General features: G+C 36.4%; 7 protein-coding genes across 7 annotated transcripts; 5 read left to right on the top strand and 2 right to left on the bottom strand.

The window, feature by feature from the left end:
* The first annotated feature begins 352 nt into the window (after window positions 1–352).
* Window positions 353–1,330, top strand: PHYBLDRAFT_135316 (hypothetical protein). Its single transcript, XM_018429712.1, has 4 exons — window positions 353–373; window positions 710–916; window positions 999–1,093; window positions 1,154–1,330. Exons 1-4 carry the CDS (start codon window positions 364–366, stop codon window positions 1,253–1,255), a joined length of 414 nt encoding a protein of 137 aa, XP_018288209.1. The 5' UTR covers window positions 353–363; the 3' UTR covers window positions 1,256–1,330.
* A 3,786-nt stretch (window positions 1,331–5,116) lies between these two features.
* PHYBLDRAFT_135313 (hypothetical protein) lies at window positions 5,117–7,099 on the bottom strand. The gene is made up of 6 exons (XM_018429711.1): window positions 7,027–7,099; window positions 6,861–6,963; window positions 6,011–6,791; window positions 5,837–5,905; window positions 5,596–5,762; window positions 5,117–5,521 (listed from the first exon to the last, which is right to left on the bottom strand). Exons 1-6 carry the CDS (start codon window positions 7,078–7,080, stop codon window positions 5,505–5,507), a joined length of 1,191 nt encoding a protein of 396 aa, XP_018288208.1. The 5' UTR covers window positions 7,081–7,099; the 3' UTR covers window positions 5,117–5,504.
* A 466-nt stretch (window positions 7,100–7,565) lies between these two features.
* PHYBLDRAFT_115569 (hypothetical protein) lies at window positions 7,566–9,722 on the top strand (the record flags this gene model as incomplete). The annotated part of the gene is made up of 8 exons (XM_018428469.1): window positions 7,566–7,873; window positions 7,947–7,966; window positions 8,020–8,547; window positions 8,609–8,747; window positions 8,834–8,880; window positions 8,985–9,053; window positions 9,112–9,330; window positions 9,403–9,722. 8 exons carry the CDS (start codon window positions 7,566–7,568, stop codon window positions 9,720–9,722), a joined length of 1,650 nt encoding a protein of 549 aa, XP_018288207.1.
* A 1,056-nt stretch (window positions 9,723–10,778) lies between these two features.
* Window positions 10,779–13,506, top strand: PHYBLDRAFT_148722 (hypothetical protein; the record flags this gene model as incomplete). Its single annotated transcript, XM_018432141.1, has 14 exons — window positions 10,779–11,014; window positions 11,095–11,198; window positions 11,263–11,366; window positions 11,504–11,569; window positions 11,628–11,683; window positions 11,773–11,824; window positions 11,879–11,925; window positions 11,988–12,491; window positions 12,562–12,638; window positions 12,709–12,741; window positions 12,808–12,873; window positions 12,942–12,998; window positions 13,053–13,253; window positions 13,325–13,506. 14 exons carry the CDS (start codon window positions 10,779–10,781, stop codon window positions 13,504–13,506), a joined length of 1,785 nt encoding a protein of 594 aa, XP_018288206.1.
* Window positions 13,507–13,764: 258 nt separating this feature from the next.
* On the bottom strand, window positions 13,765–14,805 carry PHYBLDRAFT_5566 (hypothetical protein; the record flags this gene model as incomplete). The annotated part of the gene is made up of 4 exons (XM_018440199.1): window positions 13,765–13,953; window positions 14,033–14,169; window positions 14,222–14,313; window positions 14,399–14,805. Coding segments are annotated over 4 exons (825 nt in total), but the record flags the coding sequence as incomplete, so codon positions are not given.
* Window positions 14,806–14,814: 9 nt separating this feature from the next.
* On the top strand, window positions 14,815–16,874 carry PHYBLDRAFT_74407 (hypothetical protein). Its single transcript, XM_018443018.1, has 6 exons — window positions 14,815–15,276; window positions 15,357–15,482; window positions 15,541–15,645; window positions 15,721–15,830; window positions 15,884–16,590; window positions 16,650–16,874. The coding sequence occupies exons 1-6, from the start codon at window positions 15,148–15,150 to the stop codon at window positions 16,760–16,762; spliced, it is 1,290 nt and encodes a 429-aa protein (XP_018288204.1). The 5' UTR covers window positions 14,815–15,147; the 3' UTR covers window positions 16,763–16,874.
* A 187-nt stretch (window positions 16,875–17,061) lies between these two features.
* On the top strand, window positions 17,062–19,165 carry PHYBLDRAFT_171549 (hypothetical protein; the record flags this gene model as incomplete). Its single annotated transcript, XM_018436625.1, has 13 exons — window positions 17,062–17,119; window positions 17,168–17,238; window positions 17,296–17,330; window positions 17,422–17,435; window positions 17,514–17,518; window positions 17,582–17,724; window positions 17,783–17,868; window positions 17,939–18,294; window positions 18,362–18,505; window positions 18,560–18,626; window positions 18,685–18,866; window positions 18,943–18,997; window positions 19,062–19,165. The coding sequence occupies 13 exons, from the start codon at window positions 17,062–17,064 to the stop codon at window positions 19,163–19,165; spliced, it is 1,320 nt and encodes a 439-aa protein (XP_018288203.1).
* Window positions 19,166–20,508: the final 1,343 nt, after the last annotated feature.

The following is a 20,508-nucleotide window of genomic DNA, read 5'->3' as shown; positions in this document are numbered from 1 at the left end:
GTTTTGTCAAGTGTTACTCTTCTTTAATATCCATTGTTTCTGTAAACTTTCTCAAATATCTATTAAATTTCTCATACAAGGTTTGTTATTCTTGAAAATCACAAAATAAGGTGTGTCGGGTCCCATTACACATTTATAATATAACTTTACAGTTGTACCCTCCATCAAAAATCAAATAAATAAATGAAAACTCGTTTCTATGATGGAGCTCTTTTTTTTTATTAGACAACAAGCTACACCCTACACGTGATAAGAGTCACGTGACTAACGCGGGAGGTGATTTGGTTTCCTGCCCCGAAAGAAACATGAGGCCCTGTCTGGCTCAGCTGTGAAGACTTTCTCTTTCATTTGAATTTCTGCACAATGCCTAAAGGTGTGTATTGTTGCTGTGCCTAACCAGAGATAATGATGGATGGGAATGGGATGGATGGATTGTCCCGGAAGTTGATAGAAGATGGATGGAAAAATATATAAATTATTGGCGATACACAATTACGACTTCCGAAGCAGAGAGCAATAATGATAATACACCCACACCCGCACCCGCACGTCTTTTGCCCGCCGACCAATACAACGTTTTTTAAAAATGAACGCCAAACCACTATACATGCACATATATAAATATATATTTATAAATTACCGAAGAAAAAGGATGGAAAAAAGTTCATTTGACTCACCCGTCCACATGAACTTTTCTTCTTGTTCTCAGTTAGCATTTCCGGCACAAAGTACCGCATGACTCTCGGTCTGCCCGTTGGTGCTGTCATGAACTGCGCCGACAACAGTGGTGCCAAGAACTTGTACGTCATTGCCGTCCGCAACATCAAGGGTCGTCTTAACAGACTCCCCGCTGCTGGTGCCGGTGACATGGTTGTCGCTTCCGTCAAGAAGGGAAAGCCCGAGTTGAGAAAGAAGGGTATGCAAATAGTGGAATATTAGGAATATGAGTGCATTTGGAAGAATGGAATGCTAAAAGAAATTGTTGTCGTTTTATCAAGTCATGCCCGCTGTTGTCATTCGTCAGCGCAAGGCCTGGCGCCGCAGAGATGGTGTCTTCCTCTACTTCGAGGATAACGCCGGTGTCATCGTTAACGTAAGCTTGCTATTAAGTAGTTTTCTATAAAAAAATATTTTTTAATTCATTTTTTTTTAGCCCAAGGGTGAGATGAAGGGTTCCGCCATCACTGGTCCCGTTGCCAAGGAGTGCGCAGATTTGTGGCCCCGTATTGCCTCTGCTTCCGGTACCGTCGTCTAAACGATTGTTATGGATAATTAGGATATCAAACTACCACAATCATAAATAATAATAAAATGGTTTTCTCTAAAACGTAGTGTAATTTTAAATATATGTATACATATATATTTGTGTGCGTGTGTGTATTAAGCTTTTAAAATATGCACATATAGATTATATACACAGGTAAATTGCAAGTTTCTAGCAATAGTGGTATTTTTATTTTTTGCGTATCTTGTACTTTGGATGGTGCGATTACTGCAAGAAACTTGATACTATGCTTAGACCCTACGTAATACCAAGCTCTTTTTTATCTATTATTATGTGGGACATGTCAATGGAAAAGGAGATAATCTCTTCCAGACTTTTGTAAAACTACGATGTCTCAGGAACGTTTTACTTCTGGCAGTATAAAAAACATTTCCTGTCAATTGATCGGGAATAGGCGAAGGTAAGCTAGTTTCTCGGGCCACCCAATTATTTCTTTAGAAAACTCATATTAAAAAAGCATTTTGAATTAAATAAAACTACAAGCAAGTTGTAATACCCTCTTCCATGATTAAGTAATAAAAAAGAAATCCTTTTTTGTTTTCCAGTTTTTTTCTGTTCTCAAAAACACCAAAAAAAAAGCTTTGATTTATATTTTGCTAATGTAGCCATCTGAGAATTACTTTATGATGTGCAATAATACCCTTTTGTTGAACTTCTTTTTTTTTATTATTAGTGCACATGTATGTACACCTAAAGTCTAGTACCATAAGTGTGTCTCAAACCGTTAGTTTAGTGACAATTGAGTTGATTTGGATTTATTTGCATACATTTTGGGTTTTGGCGTCAAGAAGTACATCAGAAAGCGAAAGCTAACACTTATTTAGACACCGCTCATAACTTTGGATTTTGTCTCTACGTTAATGCATGAATTTGCAACTTTTGTATTTGTGGTATTAAGATATTAGCTTGCACAAGCAACACCAGTATCTAATATCATGTGAATACCTTAAAAATTAGCCACAGAAAGTTTCACTCAAGGGCTGGCTATAAATAAGAATACTTTCCTTTCGATTCTATATTTTCTTTTCTTTGCCATACATGCATATACTGGAATGTGATTGGCTGAAATGTCGAATAGGAGGGTAAACTTCCCCACTCGAGTTCATGTAATGGATGTCCTTGATAAATAGAAAACTCAATTTTCTATATTAAAGTAGAGTATGATTATTTTATTTAACACTTTAAACTTGTCCGAGCAGTATTATATATAATAAAGCAGCGGAATTCAATACACAAATATTATGCTGTGTATGTAGGGAAAATAAGTAGAAAAGCTAAAGGGCACAGTCAATTGAGGGCTGTGATATCAGAGATTGAAAAGTGGTATAAACGCTCCCAACAAGTGAATAAGCAAGCCAGTAAATCAAACAACCAAAGACTATCATATTTTTGGCGCGACAAATATATAAATATTATAGATATATGATGTCTTGAATCAAGCTACTTTTACATATCCGAATTGTATATTATATATCCTTGATATTTTATGAGCCTTTTTGAGAATAAGCATCGCGAACCACTATCGTGCTTTTGACTCAAAATTATTACAAAGTAAACTTTATGACTCTAAGTAGAGCTTTTATTTTAAAGGGTGATTTAGGTTATTGCTCGTATAACTTATAAAGATAATAGTAAGAAAAAGCATATTAGTTAATTAGCAATATTTATAAGTAGTATAATATACAGATGTGAATATCATTTCGGATACAAGTTATGAAATTATGTTACTTGTATTATTCAAAAAGTTATTATCGTTATAATAACAGCCTTGAATAAAAAGGTTTTGCTCTATTGAAAGCTATTTTGTTCTTAGTTTTTATACACGATGATTATAATTATAGTCGAATAAAGCATACAGCAAAAAAAAACCCCATTTAATAATAGAAAGAGTATTTTAAGTATACTTATGTTCCTCACTAATTCTCTGGGACACATACACATATAAATCAACGTTAAAATCCAGATAGTAAGATTGCTTAATTTGACTGAAACACAAGTATAAAAAGATCCTACTTAAACCAAATTTCTTAATATAATAATAATAGTTTGAATTCTTAAGTAAAGTATTTTAACAAAAAGTTTGAATTATGACTCTCATAATCTACTATATTCATTGCTCTTATTGATCAGAAGGAATAAAGGTATTTTGTTTTGTTATAGCCCTCTTCTGAATTTTTAAAAGTTTAAATAAATTACTTAAGTTCAAGTATATAAATCAACATAAAAAGTTCTTTCCTTCAAGACTATATGTACGGAATTTCTTGTTCAATTGATACTTGCTTGAAATCTCAGTGATAAATGAATTTTGGTAAAATTTTTGGAAAATAAAAACTAAAACTTCATATCAAAAAAGAAATAAGCGGGTGTGACGGTTATGTCGTTTAGTTTTCAAGCTACATTCTGTTTGATCTATACAACATGCAGGCATCTAACACACCCCAAGGCTTAAATGACTTGATAAAGTATAACCAAAAGCGATCTTAAAAATACCTAAAGAACTAAAAAAATTCCTTAGAGAGCTGAAAACCTATAGAGAAGCTGACCAGCACATCATCCGCATTCAAAAAGAATATTACTCCAAATTTGGATTATTAGAAGGAATCCCAGCAGACAAAGATTCAGCTGATCTACCACTCCATCCTAAAGCACAGATTAATGAGCTAAATTATGAGAAGGTATGTACGCAACGCATAAAAATTAGCATTATTTTTTACAATCTTCTGACATCAGATCTTAGGTACTATGCTCTCAACTTGCTCACGACCTCGTCGAAGAAAAGGCAAAAGAAACTTTCTTTGATATTACTTTTCGTGAACCTCCTATCGATATCTCCTCGGATGAAATTTCTTCTATGGGTAACTATTAAACTTAAATTATTAGAAGGATACATGAGCCTATTTGTTTATAAAGAATACTTATAGAAAGAAAAAGTAACTCTACCGAAAAGAGACTTGAGTTTCTTGAATCGGAGACGAACAAAATCGATTGGGACATCAAGACAACATTAGAATCAATCGAAAAATGCACGTAAATACCAAATATGATAAAGAAGATTACGTTTTTTTATATTGACATTCATAAAAAAACACGTCTCCAACAGCCCGCAATTATTTACTAGAAAAAACCGAAAATATCATTCAAGAACTCGACAAACTTCATGCGCAGGTAAATTAAGTACACGCTCTTGCAACTCCATCGTTCTCATATGTATATTATTAAGGAACAAGAAATTGCTCGGATAGATGATTTAGTAGCCAATGAAAGTAGATACACACTTGAAGAAGCAAAGGAAATATTAGACAATCAAGCTACATACTTTTATGATATCAATATGATCATGGATTCTCGTAGAGAAGCACTTACAGAGCTTGGATGGAGGGTGGAGGATGAAGAGAAAGAAATTAGTGATATTGAGGCACAATTACATGTAGCACAACGGGAGGCAGACGATGCTGTCGAACACAATAGACTAAAAGATACGACTATAGAGCAGCGCCTGGCGTGGTAAGTGATTATTTTAGCTGTTTAATTTTTTTTACATCGATTAATTTACAAATGTCTGCTTGCGTATTTATTAGGTTTAATGAAATGACAGATGCCCTTAACATGATGGTTGGGATCGAGTCCATAAATATTGAATCCAATACAATGATATGTGTTAAATTCAATGGTATAACCCGAGAGAGTCTCCAGATAAAGATTAATCCTCTATCCCGACAAGTTATGGATGCAAAGGTAAGCCCACGAATATGCCTTTTTTCTTGCTTAGTTTCCGAACTACAAATTGACCTTGATTTTTGTAGATTATAGGTGGAAGGCCATATAACATTCGGGATATTGTAAATCAGGCTCAGAAGCTTCATCCTGACTTACAGATTATGTTTATTTTAGAAGAAACACGAGCGAGATTAAATATGATATAGTTCATACTTGATAGAAAACATAATTATCATAAAATAGGGTTGTATATGAATAAACATTATCAATTCATCTTAACCAAATGTTGTTATCTATAGTTTCTCTCATTTACTTTATATGTAGACCGAATTATATTTTTGTTCAAAGTTATTTTATGGATCGTATATATATATATATGAAGTATCATCACAATACCATTTTTTCTTTTATCAGTATATCATCATGTACCTTTTCTTTCTTTCTGTTTTTTCTTTCTGTTCTTTTTTCTTTCTGTCCTCATTATCCTACTTTCCCAGATTACTTAAACCATATCCGTAACTAAAACAAAATCGTAATGAAAAAGAAATGAGCAAAGGATACAGGATACTCATAGTTTGTTCTTTAAAATTTACCATTCATAGGCATTTCGTCAATCTGCGTGCTGTAAAACTGTTCGATATCGCGCAGAATTTTCAAATCTTCATCCTTTACAAAGTTAATTGCAACACCCTTGCGACCAAAACGGCCTGATCGACCAATACGATGAATATAGTTTTCACGGTTGAAAGGCAAATCGTAGCTGTTTTTACCCATAAGATTACCAGTCAGTTTCTCCTATATTTTCCATATATAATCCATTTCTTAAAATCTTACTTGATAACCAGAGATACTTGTTGAACATCAATACCACGGGCCCAAACATCTGTAGTAATTAAGACTCGACTGAAAAAAAAATATGTATCGCATTTTAGCACGGTACCGTAATCCAAAGAAAAAAGTGTAGCCATTTATCCGTTTTTTTTTCTATTATCTTTCTCTGCGTATTACCTTGCTCCCTGACGGAACTCTTGCATAATTGCATCTCTCTCTTTTTGTGGCATCTCACCGTGCATAGCTGAGACGGTAAAATTTGCTTCACGCATCTTCTCGGTCAACCAATCTACCTTGCGTCTGGTATTACAGAAAATGACAGCCTGGGTAACTGTAAGAGTATCGTAAAGATCGCAAAGAGTATCGAATTTCCATTCCTCGCGTTCTACGGATACAAAGAATTGTTTGATACCCTCAAGTGTCAATTCATCACGCTTTACAAGGATACGAATAGGGTCTGTCATAAAATTTTGGGTCATCTCCAGCACATCGTGGGGAAGTGTTGCAGAAAGAACGACAACTTGGGTAGCAGGTGGGAGATGACGGTAAACATCGTAGATCTGTTCTTTGAATCCGCGGTTGAGCAATTCATCAGCCTCATCAAGAATGAGCATCTTAATGTTACGAGTACGCATGCTACGACGTCTAATCATATCGTATACGCGTCCGGGTGTACCAGATACTACATGAACACCATTCTCCAATCGACGCATGTCTTCTCCAACGCTAGTGCCACCAATGCAAGCATGGCACTGAACATTCATATAATCTCCCAAAGCCAAGACGACACTTTGGATCTGTGTTGCCAATTCACGAGTTGGTGAAAGAATGAGTGCTTGTGTTTCTCTGACAGAGGTGTCAATGGCCTGGAGAGCTGAGATCGAGAATGTCGCGGTTTTACCCGTACCAGACTGAGCTTGCGCAATCACATCGCGACCTCTGATGATGGGAACGATTGCTAGATTGTTTGTAATTGAGTCGCAAATCTTTACACATAATCATCGTAGAGTCAGTGTAGTCTAGGTACCTCTCTGCTGGATAGCGGAAGGTTTTTCAAAGTTGTATGCGTAAATGCCACGTAGAAGGTCTTCCTTCAAGCCAATTGAATCGAAGGTGGGTACGACTTTGACCTATACAAGTCACTAGTCTAAGTCATCGTTGGATTTAATTATCTTGGCTTACTAGACAAGTACATTTTCAGACGTCTCAAAAGTCAATTTCTCGTCTGCTTTTTTATCGAATGACATTGTGTTGTGCTGATATGCGTGCGGACGATTTGCTCGGATGAAGCCACAAGAGGTTCAATAATAATTTTAAGAGATGCGTCATCAGACGGGATATGAAATTAAACATCTGAAGTCTAATCCTCAAAAGCGTCTCTAGGATTGATCCAGTAAAGAATTATTATCTTTTACCGTACATTCACAAGTAAACTGTAATTTAACATGTAGAGAGTTTATAAGCAAAATCACTTACTATGTCTACAGAAAAAATGGAATATCAAGTCATAATAGCCTATTTTTATGCTGGGAGATTGTTACCTGCTTTAAAAACTTCAGATTTTCTTTATAGGAGTTTCTCCGATAAAATAAATGTTTACCCGCGGATGATCCTATTACAAACCCATTTTTCAATATTTAAACTTGTAGCTACTACAAAAAGTAAGACTCTGCACAACCAAAATGCCATTCGCCCCGCATTTTTTCTTCCTTTCTCAAAGGAACAATCATTGATGGTCGTTTATACTTCTTCACATACTTCGGTTACTCTCCCAGAGATTGACATTTACTCTTACTTGTTTCTCCCAAATGAGTATAATACAACACGCCCACTAGACAGAGCTATTCTCATAGACGCCGAGTCTCAAAGGTCCCTGTCGTTTACTCAGGTTCGGGATATCTCTGGTCGCTTAGCCACCGGTTGGAATAAATCTGCTGGTCTATCTAAAGGAGATGTTGTAGCTGTATTTGCACCAAACCAGTACGATCATGCTCTTTTGTACTTTTCTCTTCTCGCAGCAAAATGCACCATCAGTCCAGGGTAAGTACACTTCTTTTCTTTGTTTTTCTTTTTCAGCTATATCATTGTACCTCATAATTGACTGTTTTTGTAGTAACCCCGCCTACACAAAAGGTATAATAATTTTGACATTAAAGTAGATCAGGACCCAACTAATATTTCCATAGCTGAGTTTTATCATCAAATCCACACCTCTGGTGCAAAGGCACTCGTTACTGTCCCCAGTCTTCTTCCTGTCCTTACTAAAGTTTGCGAGGAAGTTGGTATTCCAAAAGAGCGAATCTTTTTGTTTGGGGACCAAGCTATTGGCTCTATCAAGCCATTTTACAGTCTACTTGAAAACAACTCTAGCATAGAGCTCCCACTTAAGAATGTCGATTCAGTAAACGATGTAGCCTTCATATGTTTTTCAAGTGGTACCACAGGAATCGCCAAAGGAGTTATGCTTACTCACCGCAACTTTATTGCACAAATGATCCAAGTAACAAAATTTGAAAATGGCGACACAAACCAAATCAACGACAGAATTTTAGCCTTTTTGCCCTTCTTTCATATATTTGGGCTCACAACCCTTGTAATCCGCGCTTTCTATTCTCTTACACCTGTTGTTGTAATGGGAAAATACGACGTCGAAGTTTTCTGTCGTCTTGTTCAAAAACATAAAATTACAATTGCTAATATTGTACCACCAGTCGGTAAGGCATTTAATGTAAACCCGGGAAATTCTAATGATTTCATTAACTTGGTATGCTTTAGCTGTTCATTTGGCCAAGCATCCTGCAGTGAAAAACTATGACTTGTCATCTTTGCGTATTATAGGATGTGGAGCTGCTCCGTTAAGCCGAGAGCACATTGACGCCCTGCACAAACGTATACCTGTTCACGTAAGACAAGGGTGAGTTCATAGAATAAGAATATCTGTGTAATACACTTTTACTAATTTCCCATGAACCAAAAAATAAAATAAAAATAAAAATAAAGCTATGGAATGACTGAAACGACAGCTGGATGCATTTATCAGATAATTGGTACAAGTCCACCAGGTATTTTTTTTATTTTAAAGAAAATTGTTCATATGTGTATATCAATTTCATTTTGACTTGATCGTTTTCAAATTGTAAACAAAAAAAAGGTTCCACTGGTGTTTTGTTGTCTAATATGGAAGCTAAATTAATTGACGAGGATTGTAATGGTATAAACAGTCCAAGGTAAAAGAAAAACAAGAGTCAATAAGCTAATTTTCAAGATTTATTCAATAGAGCTTGGTCCTGATGAGGCAGGTGAACTTGTAATTCGGGGTCCTCAAATCATGAAGGGCTATTTAAACAATACTATTGCCAATTCAGAAACATTTTTGGAAGATGGTTGGATGCGTACTGGAGATATCGCTAAATACGACCAAAAGACTGGAGAATTCTACATAATAGATCGCCTTAAAGAACTAATCAAGTACAAAGGGCATCAAGTAGCGCCTGCAGGTAAAGCTTGATTTTTAAAAGTATAATTTTATGCATTGTTTTTGCTCTATACTCACAATACTATCCAAATAGAGCTTGAGGCTGTTTTAATGAGCCATGCATCTATTGCAGATTGTTGCGTAGTTGGTCTTTACGATAGTACACAGGCAACTGAGATCCCCCGTGCTTATGTGGTGCTCCAAGGTGCGACTGAGATGAGTGAGACACTCAAAGGCGAACTCCATGCTTTCGTGAATTCCAGTGTGGCTGGTCACAAGAAATTACGGGGTGGAATCTATAGGGTTGATAAGATTCCAAAGAGTGTTAGTGGGAAAATTCTGAGAAAAGAAGTGAGGGAGTGGATTAGATTGGAACAAGAGCAAGAATATTCTTCTACAAAAGCTCGTCTTTAACATTCAATGTAAAATGGGAAACAGGGTATGAAGACTTGAAAGAAGCAAGAGCTTCAACTTTTATCAATGATAGTGAAATACAATTTAATAACCCAAGATATAAAATGAACAAATTTGGCATAATTTATTCAACTTGTTAAATCTTGTTCATTTATTAATCTGCTTACATCAAAATTTTAAATTCAGTATTTCGCAGCCGAATTTTCATATTAGACAAAATTTTGCCAAGACAAATTGTTTCTTTTTCTTCGTTGTTAAAAATGAGGTTATGATTATAATGGTTCTAATGGGTAAAAGATATTCTATTATCTGTATTGTTTTTGAGTAAAGAAGAAAAAAATAAATAAGAAAATACTAGCTCAGAATGATAGTAAGTTATTCGCACGCTCACCTGAAATCATTGCACAGATTTTCCAAAATGTACATCATAAAACATACATTTTTGTATGAAAGTTAGGGCAAAGTGTAAAATGAAAATTGTGTACTGTTTTTCAGGATTTTCAAATAATTCTTTGGAAATGGTATATATTGATATACAAATATCTTGTAGAGATTACATCTTGGCTTTGCAAATCAATTGGAGCTGCGTCTATTGAACGTAGATAACACCAACACTGATAAATATACCAAATTGAGCCATTTATGATTTTACCATTTTTTTTCCTTGTTAAGTTCTTTAGAATCTCATGTAAATCTCAAATGATCACCACAGTAAACATGTCTTTGTAGGTGCATCTAAATCGGTGCATCTCCGATAGTCCCCGCTTTTTTTTATCACAGTAAAAAAAAGAAAAAAAAAGTAGTACAACAACAGGAAAAACCAACAGATCAATAAAGGAAATAAGCATCCAATAATGCTCTATATTCAAAACCCATAAACTTCTCTGCAACAAATAACAATATTGTAGAAATAAACTCAACCAGTTATACTATAAAGCTTCCGTCACACCTGATCTGGGATCAAGAAACAACTTAAATAAAGATGTGCCCAAATATAAATCTATATAAATCTGCCTCTCTTTCTTCTACTCCCATAGAATAATTACAACGCTAGCCATGCAGCCAGAAAACGATGGTCACAAGTCATCAGTACAATCAGAAGTCTCGAATGATTCAACTGTCAACCACAATATCGTAACTGCTCCTAATAACGAGCAAGAAAAAACACCCGCACAACCAGAAACACCAATAGACCCATTAGAAGAAGCCAGGTTACAAAAAGCAAAAAGAACAAAGCGTATCCTGACATTCCTTGGCCTTCAGATATCTCTGTTCTTGGCAGCTTTAGATAGGTATAAACCACTTATTTCGGATAACCTAATTTGTATATTAGGGTTGTACTGTAAAAAAACTGATCTGATAAGAAATATAGTACCATTGTCGCTACAGCTCTTCCACGAATTGGATCCGACTTTAACAAAATGGACATTGTTTCATGGGTTGCCACAGCTTATATCTTAACATTTGATGCCTTTCGTAAGCAACCCATTGCATGCAAGATAACAATTATACTAACCGAATCAATTCATTCCAAACTTAGAGCCTCTTTTCTCAAAATTCTCTGACATTTTTGGTAGAAAGTTGGTTCTGATTTTTGGGATTTGTCTATTTCTATTCGGATCAATCTTATGTGGAGCGGCAAAGGTACAAATAACATAAAGCAAATAGAAATTTCTCTTATTATCAATATGTCGTAAGAGTTATATTAGCCTAACTGTGACTGAAGAAAATACATTGCTATTATCAGTAAACTAATTCTGTACATTATGTATATCTGGTAGTCTATAGTTATGCTGATCATTTTCCGTGCCGTATCCGGCATAGGGGGTGCTGGTATTTTTTCCATGGTACTATGATACTTTTTTTTTGTATTTTTCCTTATATCTAATTTTATTCAACCTACAGGTATTCGTAATCATATCAGACATTGTTCCACTCGAAAAAAGAGGCAGCTATCAAGGGTAAGAACATGTCAAATTAAAATTTGCAAGCAGTCAGTAGTTCATATATTGATGGATTTCTTTATCTGATTCATGTTAATTCGTCTCAGATTAATTAATGCAGTATTTGCTATGTCAAGCATATTTGGTCCTTTGATCGGTGTAAGTACAAATAAATAACCTTAAGGATATTCATACTTATTTTGAACTATACAGGGAAGCTTTACAGAATATGTCTCATGGCGCTGGAACTTTTATATCAAGTAAAATGATATCATTTGCTCATAATATATCCATGTTGACTAATATAGCGTTTCTTCTCTAGTCTACCAATTGGTGGAGCTGCACTTGCAGTATTGTTTTTCTTTTTAGATCTACCTGTACCAAAGGGCAAGCTAATCGACAAACTAAAGCGCGTCGATTACGTAGGAACTGTTATCGTTCTTTCATTTTCCACTCTCTTCTTGTTGGCATTGAATTTCGGTGGCCAGGCATTCCCATGGAAATCTGCTGCCGTAATTGCGCCTCTAGTCATCTCTATCGCTCTTGTGGGTTTATTATGCTTAGTTGAATCCAAATTTGCAAAGGAACCATTGATGCCTCCACGATTATTTAAGAACCGGTCTGTTTTAGGCGCTTTGCTTACCAATTGGTTCTTTGGCATGTCGTTTTTGGGAATGCTTTACTACCTTCCCGTTTACTTCCAAGTCGTTCGACATGACACTGCCATGTGGTCAGGAATAAGACTGATTCCCATGCAAATGATTGTCTGCACTGTATCTACTAGCACAGGATTTTTAATCTCAAAGACTGGAAGATATCGTCCTCTGTAAGTTTCAGAATATTTTATTATACTTAACAAGCACCTAATATATATATATATATGTATATACATTCAGTTTAAGTATTGGCTTGGCCTTACTTTCACTGTGTCTGGGTCTTTTGTCCCTTTTTGATAAAAACACAAGCTGGTCAAGTAAGTCCTCTCGTACAATCTAATTTATATAATTACTAAAACACTCAATATATGCTCTTTTCTTATCTAGGAGTATATGGTTTTACTATCATAGGAGGACTCGGTAAGTGTTCCTAATACCAGTAATGAAACGCATATACTAAATCATTATACACTTGTTCTTTAAAAGGAATGGGATGTATGTTCGCTTCATCAGTAATTGCATTACAGGCCGCTGTAGAAAAAAAGGATATTGGTAATATACAGCTATTTTATTAAACATGATTTTCATTGTCATTAATTCTGTAATACACTTTAAATAAGCCGTCGTTACTGGCTTAGGCAGCTTTTCACGTATTCTTGGTGGCGCGCTTGGAGTTGGTAAGTATGGTTACAAAAAAAAGACAAAAAAATTAATCCTTATTTGTTTATTAGCAATTGCATCAACTATCGTCAATTCGACGCTCACTCAAGACCTACCACTTCGCATACCAAGTGAACAAGCACAACAAGTACTTCAATCATCTGCTTATGTCCACAATGGTCTTCCCGAAGAATACCTAGATACTGTTTTGGAAGTATATACTGAAGGTCTTCAGTTGGTTTGGCATGTCTTAACAGGCATGGCCGGTGCAGGTAAAGTATTTTATTTTTAAATTATACATTATCAAACACCGACATTTTGCTTTGCTGACATTATCTTATAGGTTTTATTAGTTCTTTGTTCATAAAGCATCATGAAATGCGCAAAAGAGGCCCCCCAATTAAAGAGGAAGAGAAAACCCCGACAGATGAAATAGTTATTCCACCCCAAGAGAATATTGAAGGAGCTGTGATAGTGGATGTGGCTGATACGAAGAAGGAAGAACCAGCCAAAAGCCGTCTTTAATTAATTTGGAACACACCTAATAGAGGATACCCATATCCCCTCTGGCTTCTCTATTAGATATATATACATATCTCAATCACTTTTTATAATAACTTCACAACTAGCCCTCCTCTTTCTCTTCATTTAATTTCACCTTGTAGTCTTTCTTTGGCAATGCCTCTTAATAATATGGATCGTGTTCTCTGAGCATGCAACGCACAACACTTTTTTCTTTTCTTTTTTTTACATTACAGAGGATTCTACATTTTAGTTGGGAACCAAGAGATTCAACTTCTCGGTGATAGACAATTGGGTGCGAGTCATATTGGCGAGGTAGACAACCATCAAAAGGTCCTGCAAGTGAGAGTTGAACATCTTTTCGAATGCGGTTGTGTCGACCTTGGGGACCACAGATACAGTATCCATAATATAACGACCAATGGCATTGTTAGGCTTCTCCTTACCCTCCTAAGTAAATAATCATAGTGTTAGTAATAATACTTCTCTACCTATTTTTCCAAAAAAGTTCAAGTCTTATTTGACATACCACTACGCTATCAACATAACGGCTAATTCTCTCCAACATTTCCTGGAGCTTGTTAACAGCAACCTCAAGGTGATCCATATCTGAGAGTAGAGAAGCGGAGCGAGTCTCTGTTGATTTGGCAGATGCCAACATATCCACTATAAAAATGTCAATATCCCGCCTGAGCCTATACTTTTCAATGATTCTTACATCCACTTCGCTCGGCATCCAAGTACTTAATCTCGCACTGAACGGGCAAGAAGATGCTATCTCCAGAAGTTGATGAGAAACCAACAGGTGCACTAAAAATAAGAGCATATCAAAGTAAATAATCTTGGCTTTTTTTCTGTTTCTTTTTCACATAAGTTCCTCTAAGCTTTTTTTTACCTGGTATAAGCATGAACACCCAAGCCATCGCTTTTGATCAACGACTCGGTATCAAAGGTGACGTGAATTGGGTGGAAAGGTGCTGTGTCGGGGGCAAAGGTGGAATGGATGGGGGAGATGGCGGGTGAAAGTCCAGTTCCAGAAGTGTACCAACCGAGGATAACTTCTTCAGGGTTGACTCTCTGGTGCAATTCATACATGTTGCGGTAATGTTCCTTGTCAACAACAATTTCAGACGATTCTTCGGTGTAGATCACGCCAAATGAGTTTCTGATCTCAACTTCAGAACCATCATCACTGCGAACACCCAACAAGGCACCGATGGCCTTGGACTGTTGCTCATCGCGACGCAAATACTGATCCAATACAGCAAAGAGAACAACAGGGCTCACAGTACAGGTAAAGGGACGCTGATGGGGTGCAGTTCCGATGTTGCCGACGGATACGTAGAGTGCGTCTGATGTGCTTGCCATGGCTGCTGAGGAATTGGTTAACTTTAACTTCTCTTTTTTTTGCTTAGGAAAAAAAAGGCCGTAAAAAAAAAAGAAAAGAATGACATCACGTTTGTGACGGGCAAATCGCTAAAGGAGTAATGCTATGTACACCATTTATCCACGTCAGCCCTTTTGGGGAAATGGTGTTAATAGCTCCGTTCCTGTGGGTTGCGTAAGTGGAAACGCGACGGAGTGAGTTTGATATTTGTTCTCTCTTTTATATATATACACGCATATATATTGTTCTCTACCACAATGGCTAACTTGGAAGATGCATCATTATGGAAAGAACAAGAAGGCGAAGACGCTGTTGATCAGGAGATTCTACGACTAGCACCTGAAGAAGTCAACAACCGCACACGTCTTTTGGAGAATGACATAAAGGTACACAGAATTTCTTTTTTGGAGTAGCGCCCACATTGTCTGTAATTTTCCTTAATGAACAAACTGCTCCAATTCGATAGGTCATGCGTTCAGAAATCACCCGGATTTCGCATGAGCAGGCCAACATGAAGGAACGCATAAAAGATAACGCTGAAAAGATTAAGATGAATAAACAATTACCTTACCTCGTTGGCAATGTAGTCGAGGTAATTTATATTTATCCTGCATTTAATCATAGTCCGACTGATTTGAAGAATTATTTAGTTACTCGATGTGGATCCGGATGAGGAAGAAGAGGAAGGAGCAAATGTCGATCTTGATTCCACAAGGAAAGGAAAATGTGCTGTTATCAAAACTTCTACTCGTCAGGTACGACTATTTATATACATACATTTTACCTGTGGCCTTAATTATGTGACTTCTCCTTACTTTTATTATGCACAGACCATATTTTTACCATTGATTGGCTTAGTTGATCCCGAGACACTGAAGCCAGGAGACATTATTGGTGTTAACAAGGATAGTTATTTGATTCTAGACACTCTTCCTGCAGAGTAAGTGCTTCATGGTTCATAAATAGATACAAAATGTACTTATTCTGGAACAGATACGATTCTCGGGTAAAAGCGATGGAGGTGGATGAGAAGCCAACCGAGGATTATAATGATATTGGCGGTTTGGACAAGCAGATTGAAGAATTGGTTGAAGCAGTAGTATTGCCAATGACACATGCAGACCGCTTCAAAAATATTGGTATCAGACCCCCAAAAGGTGTTTTGATGTATGGTCCCCCTGGTACAGGAAAGACCTTATTAGCCAGAGCATGTGCAGCACAAACCAACTCCACCTATCTCAAGTTAGCAGGCCCTCAATTAGTACAGATGTTTATTGGTGATGGTGCTAAGCTTGTTCGTGATGCATTTGAACTTGCAAAAGAAAAGGCGCCTACTATCATCTTTATCGATGAATTGGATGCCATTGGTACAAAGCGTTTCGATTCCGAAAAATCGGGTGATCGTGAAGTCCAGCGTACTATGTTGGAGTTATTGAACCAGTTAGATGGATTCTCATCTGATGAACGCATCAAGGTCATTGCAGCTACTAATCGCATTGATATCCTTGACCCTGCTCTTTTGAGATCTGGTCGATTGGATCGTAAGATTGAGTTCCCCCTCCCAAATGAAGAAGGAAGAGCACGCATTATCCAAATTCATTCTAGAAAAATGAATGTTAGCAAAGACGTGAACTTCCAGGAACTCTCGAGATGCTGTGATGAATTTAATGGTGCACAGTGTAAAGCTGTCTGTGTAGAAAGTAAGTGATTTTTTTAAAAAAAAAATTGCAGAATTTGTAGGTATTTACACGATTTGTAGGTGGTATGCTTGCGTTACGAAGAGGAGCTGTCGAGATTACACATGAAGATTTTATGGATGCTATTCAAGAAGTGCAGGCTAAAAAGAAGATGACCCTGCAGTACTATGCCTAAAAATCCAGTACTACCTTCCTCTACCTATCCCTACCAACTTTCATTCATTTCCTTACATATATATATATCTCTATTTTTTTCTACATCGCCAATAAAATTTTCCTTACAAGGCAATTCATAGTCGGCTAAAGTGTAGGAGATACAAACAATCTCATCAATGTAGATACATCGTGACACTAAGCTAAAACTAATATTGATTGGCTAGTATATTTCTGTCTTTGGCTTTATATCTAATGCAAATTCAATAATATTCCTTTTCCTTTTAAGCTTTCGACCAGAAATTACCAAAATACAGTATTATGTTTTCTTCTCTTAGGAAACCTGCAACTGGCTTCCCCTCTCGTTTGACTATAACTTGTACGTGTTTAAGATAATCTCAATGACAATGGCTAACATTACCATTAGGGAAAAGGTACCAGGCAACCACTGCCATAACAAAACCGCTAGAAGGTGTCCGTGTACTTGAACTAGGCCAAGTAATACCGATCAATTTAGCATACACACAATTATATTAACTCTGATTTTCCCTCAAGATTATTGCTGGACCATTTTGTGGATCTATACTGGGGTAGGTCCCTTTATATATACACATAATAATAAAAAAGAAATAAAAAAAGAAGAATGACATGTATTCATTAATATGGTCTATCTCAACTAAGATACTATGGCGCAGGTAAAAAGAAAAGATGACACTATTAGCTTTTTTTTACCTAAGAATCAGATCCCTAATATTATTATTATCATTATGTAGAGGTCGTAAGTCAATGTTTTTCATAGAAGCTTTATCCAGGTATTAATAATGAAAGCATTTTATGTCAGATAAAAATTGAGCCTCCTAAAAACGGAGACCCCCTTCGATCATGGCGTCATCTCGACAAAGATGGACAAAGCCCTTGGTTTCGCAGTATGGCCCGCAACAAAAAATCGGTCTGTATTGACATAAGAACTGAAGAAGGTCGTGGGTAAGACATTATACAGCCAGAAATTATGAGTATTTTGTCTGATATTTTGAGTCTTAAGTCTGGTGAAGGAGTTGGCAGGTAAAGTTGATGTCTTGATTGAGAACTTTAAGCCAGGAACAATGGAGAAATGGGGCTTGGGTCCAGGTAAGTTATAATCTTAATTAATGAGAATAATAAGAATAAACGATATTTGGAAGGTAATCAAGTTATGTAGATGAATTATATGCCATAAATCAAAGTCTTATATACACACGTATATCTGGTTATGGTCAGACCGGACCTTATTCTAAGCGTCCAGGGTTTGCATCTGTATGTGAGGGTATGGGTGGGTTTCGTTCTGTAAATGGCTACCCTGGAGAGCCTCCTGTTCGTCCCAACATTAGTTTGGGTGACTCTTTGGCTGGTTTACACGCTGCATTTGGAGTTGTTATTGGATTATTAGCACGAGACAAGCTTAAACAGTCATCCAAGGGAAATGGGCGCACTGGTCAAGTAGTAGATGTTTCTATTTATGAGAGTGTATTGAACATGATGGAGAGTATTATTCCCGAATTTGATCGTTTCAACGAGGTAAACTAGTCAAATAATATACGGTATTATTATAAATATATACTAATATGAGCTTATGTACTAAAAGATCAGACAACCCTCTGGTACAACTCTCACAGGAATTGTCCCAACAAATACATATCCTTGCAAAGATGGCAAATATGTCATTATCGGCGGAAATGGTGATAGTATTTACAATCGATTAATGACTGCAATCGGAAGATCTGATCTTGTAAGTGTATTAATACAATAGTATCAATAATCTGACTTGTAAGCTACTGTATAGACTGGTGAGAAATATGCCGGTAACGCTGAAAGAGTAAAAGAGCAAAAGGTTATCGACGGGGCTATAGGTAAACACTGCAAAAATATCAATTTAACTAGATACTTATCTTTCTTTTTATCAACTAGCCGAATGGACTGCTACACTTCTATCAGAAGATATATTGACCATTCTTGAAAAGGCGTCTGTACCCTCAGGAAAAATCTATGATGCAAAGGACATTGTAGAAGATGAGCATATTAACGCCCGCGGTATGATTGAGACTGTAACTGTAGGAACAGTTGCAGACGGTCGCGGATGGGATCTCAAGGTAAGATTATTAAAACTAATAACATTATGCTACTTATCGATAACGTACGTTGTGGTGCGCATTTTTGTTATTTTAGATCCCTGGCATGTCACCTGTATTAGAATTGACTCCAGGATCCACAGAATGGGCTGGTAAGAGATGCACTAATATACATATATTGTTATGTTGTTTACTGACAGTCATATTAATTGTTAGGACCTGACTTGGGTGCTCACACGCATGAAGTATTGCAGTCAGTTCTAGGATTATCAAAGGCAGATATAGAAGCATTAGACACAAAGAAGATTACAAAAGCTTGAACATAAAACTACTAGATAAATACCAGGAGGATCAATTAAAAAAGTTTAAATATATAGGCTAAATTAAACAACTTTGTGCGTTCAGTTGAATAAGGCCTCGAATCAACGAATAATAATTACTTCTTTGTTAGTGTTGTTTTTATTTACAAGAGTTTACATGCCTGGGCAATTTTTATTTATTATTTCTAGCTCTTCTCTCCATCTGTTTTGTTATTATATAAGCAGCAGCAAAAATATCTTCAGTGAAAAACGTTTATTTTACAATCTCATATTCTTTATATTTATTAAAAAATTATATATATATTCTTCTAAAGCTCATCATGCTTGTATTATGTATCGTGCTAAGGTTTTTATTATGCAAAAATCAGTTGATGAAATCTAACCAATCATATTCGTTGGACTTTTCTTTAATTGACCCATCCCAACTCCATACAATAAGCCTTTCGAGTTCATTCAACGTAATTTCTCAAACAAGATTGATTATGTACATAAAACATCGCCGTCTAGCTTCATGTAGATATGGGCATTGGATGCACAGCTTCTGTGCTACTTTTACAGGTTCGCTCTTTCTTAACTATAGGAATGATCGACATGATGTGAGGTGTATATGGGAAAATGGTTAGGGGTTTTTTGTTGTTGTTTGTGTCTTCCAAGATTTAGTTTCCAGCTCTTAGGCAAGCTATCTGAAGATTATATATAGCCTCGCGGTGTCTAAGGTAAGCACTCGTATTGATTCAGGTTCCGAATGGGTGACTATATAATTTACAGGAAATCTTGTAGTCAAGAGGGAGTATAATATGGACCTTATTGGGTGGACGTTTTAGGTACATATACCAATATCTCTGGGAGAATACGTTTTCCAGCCAGATATATATCTCGTTGATAGTCCAAAAAGGGGAGAAAATAGAACGAATTAATTCGATGTGTAGGGTGTGAGAGTAGCAAGGGAGATAGGACATGCTTATTCTTATCAGCATGGCTGAAAATAATACAGAAGGATGAAGAGGCATTAAGATATTGTGGATGACGATGTACTTGGCACAAGCATTTTTAACTAGTGTGTCAGATCCCAAGTAATTCTCAATGGTGTGAGTGTTGTTGCAGATAGTGCGGACTTTGGAGAGCGCTTTCTTTAAAGAGGAATTGATGTAAATGGTAGCCCAGGTGTCCACGAAGAGGTTTATCGGCTTGGAAAATGTTGTATAATATTGAAGGAGGGATTATGTCTAGCCGACATTGGTGTGTAATGACGCTGTGGTCATTTGAGCCAAGAATGCGTTTTGTGCATAAAAAGGAGTGTTGAGTGTCACAGTTCACCAAATATTACCAAGGAGGTAAAACTG

Source organism: Phycomyces blakesleeanus (genome assembly GCF_001638985.1).
Source record: "Phycomyces blakesleeanus NRRL 1555(-) unplaced genomic scaffold PHYBLscaffold_19, whole genome shotgun sequence".
NCBI lineage: Eukaryota > Fungi > Mucoromycota > Mucoromycetes > Mucorales > Phycomycetaceae > Phycomyces > Phycomyces blakesleeanus.
The sequence above is the reverse complement of the archived record's forward strand: the minus strand, read 5'-3'. Positions and strand labels throughout refer to the sequence as shown.